We start from the raw sequence: 1927 nt of genomic DNA, 5'->3' as shown, positions 1-1927 counted from the left end.
TCAATGGGTAGCTGACCTGGAATCTACCCTGGAATGTCTAACTCAAAAACAAGTGCTCATAATCACTGAGCTATATATACATCCCTCTGTATAATGCATAAATTGATCTCTGAAACTGTTATCATTGTGCCAAAAATGTAGCTATTATCCACAACTGAATTCTCTGAAATTGGATGTGCATGGAGGTTGATATAATGTAATTTAAAACAAACAAAAAAATCACCAAACCAAACCCATTACTGTCGAGTGCATCCTGACTCACAGAGACCCTATAGGACACAGTAGAACTGTCCCACAGGGTTTCTAAAGAGCAGCTGCTGGATTTGAACTGCTGATCTTTTGGTTAGCTGCCGAGCTCTTAACCACTGCACCACCAGGGCTTCATTACCCATAACTAAATTCTCTGAAATTGGATATGCGTGGAGGTTGGTACAATAGAGTTTAAAAAATGATACTGTATTTTCTTATTTTGCACATTAATTTTCCTTAAAGGCATATATATTTAAACCACAAGTTTAACTCATATTTCCTGGCTTCCAAATACTATATAGATTTCTAAAAAAAAAAAAAATATATATATATGGCTAGAGATGTCCAAGATCAGATATAGTCAAGTAAAAAATAGTTCAACAGAAATAGAGGCCAATTGAAAGATGAAATTGTTATTAGAGAGAAAGACCAGGGAAATACCTAGTAGGAAAGAAAGAAAATTTGAGATTAAATAGGGAACATCACTGTCCTCTTACATGCCTTGTGCTCTCTCTCTTCTGCATAACTCTAATGAGAGCATTTTTCTCTTCCTTGTTCCTGAGACTATAAATGAGTGGATTCAGCATGGGGATCACAATCGTATAAAAAACAGAGGCCACTTGATCCTTTCCCAAGGAGTAGGACTTACTTGGCTTTAAATAAGTAAAAATCATGGTACCATAGGAGATGCTGACTCCCAGGAGGTGAGAGGCACAGGTAGAGAAGGCTTTTCGCTTTCCTGAAGTGGAATTGATTTTCAGGATAGTGGAGAGAATGGATGCATAGGACACAGAGATTGTGGTAAGAGACACCATTAGGGTAGAGCCAGCAAAAATGAATATCATGATCTCAGTATCACGTGTATCAGTGCAGGACAGGGCTAAAATTGGGGGTGTGTCACAGAAAAAGTGACAGATTACATTGGAGTCACAGAAACGCAATGTGTTCATGCAAAGGACATTGACAAAGGAGTCAATGAAGCCAATCACATAGGATGCAGTGATGAGGGAGCTGCAGAGTGTCGTGGACATAATAACTGGGTATTGTAGAGGATAACAGATAGCTACGTAGCGATCATAGGCCATAGAAGACAGAAGAAAACATTCTGTGCCACCCAAGAAGACAAAAAAATACATCTGGGTGAAACAGCCCACAAATGAAATATACTTGGTCGAAGTCAGTAGGTTTTCCAAGGTTTTAGGAGTAATGACCGTTGAGTAGCTGAGGTCAAGGAATGAAAGATGACTGAGGAAAAAATACATGGAGGTGTGAAGCTGGAGATCCAGGCGGATTACTAGTATCATCCCTGTGTTCCCCAGCAGAGTAACCAGGTATATCAGGAGAAATAGAGTAAAGAGGACCAGCCGGATCTCCTCAGAGTCTGTCAACCCCATGAAGATGAAGTCAGACACATTTGTGTTATTACTTCTACTCATAGTATGCAATTTCCCTAAACTGTAGAAGATTAAATTAATACTTAGCATCAGTGACTTCAAACAGGGTTTTGTTTGGATGAATGATCTGGCATTAAAAAAAAAAAAAGAACATTTTTGTTTTTCTATAAATTGGTAATACAGAGTAGATTACAAAATATGACCGAACAAAATCTTAATTTCATTGCTATATGTAAATATGGGTATAAATAGACATTGGAATGTTACATAATCAGAAAGTAACA

General features: G+C 37.9%; 1 protein-coding gene across 1 annotated transcript; it reads right to left on the bottom strand.

Moving 5' to 3' along the window:
- Nucleotides 1–731: 731 nt before the first annotated feature.
- On the bottom strand, nucleotides 732–1685 carry LOC126080501 (olfactory receptor 8H1-like). The gene has a single exon (XM_049891709.1). The coding sequence runs from the start codon at nucleotides 1683–1685 to the stop codon at nucleotides 732–734; it is 954 nt and encodes a 317-aa protein (XP_049747666.1).
- Nucleotides 1686–1927: the final 242 nt, after the last annotated feature.

Source organism: Elephas maximus, chromosome 7, assembly GCF_024166365.1.
Source record: "Elephas maximus indicus isolate mEleMax1 chromosome 7, mEleMax1 primary haplotype, whole genome shotgun sequence".
NCBI classification, from domain to species: domain Eukaryota; kingdom Metazoa; phylum Chordata; class Mammalia; order Proboscidea; family Elephantidae; genus Elephas; species Elephas maximus.
The sequence above is the reverse complement of the archived record's forward strand: the minus strand, read 5'-3'. Positions and strand labels throughout refer to the sequence as shown.

Excerpts from the sequence above, each read along its gene's own strand:
- LOC126080501 (XM_049891709.1), bottom strand. The coding sequence starts at position 1,685 with ATGAGTAGAAGTAATAACACAAATGTGTCTGACTTCATCTTCATGGGG.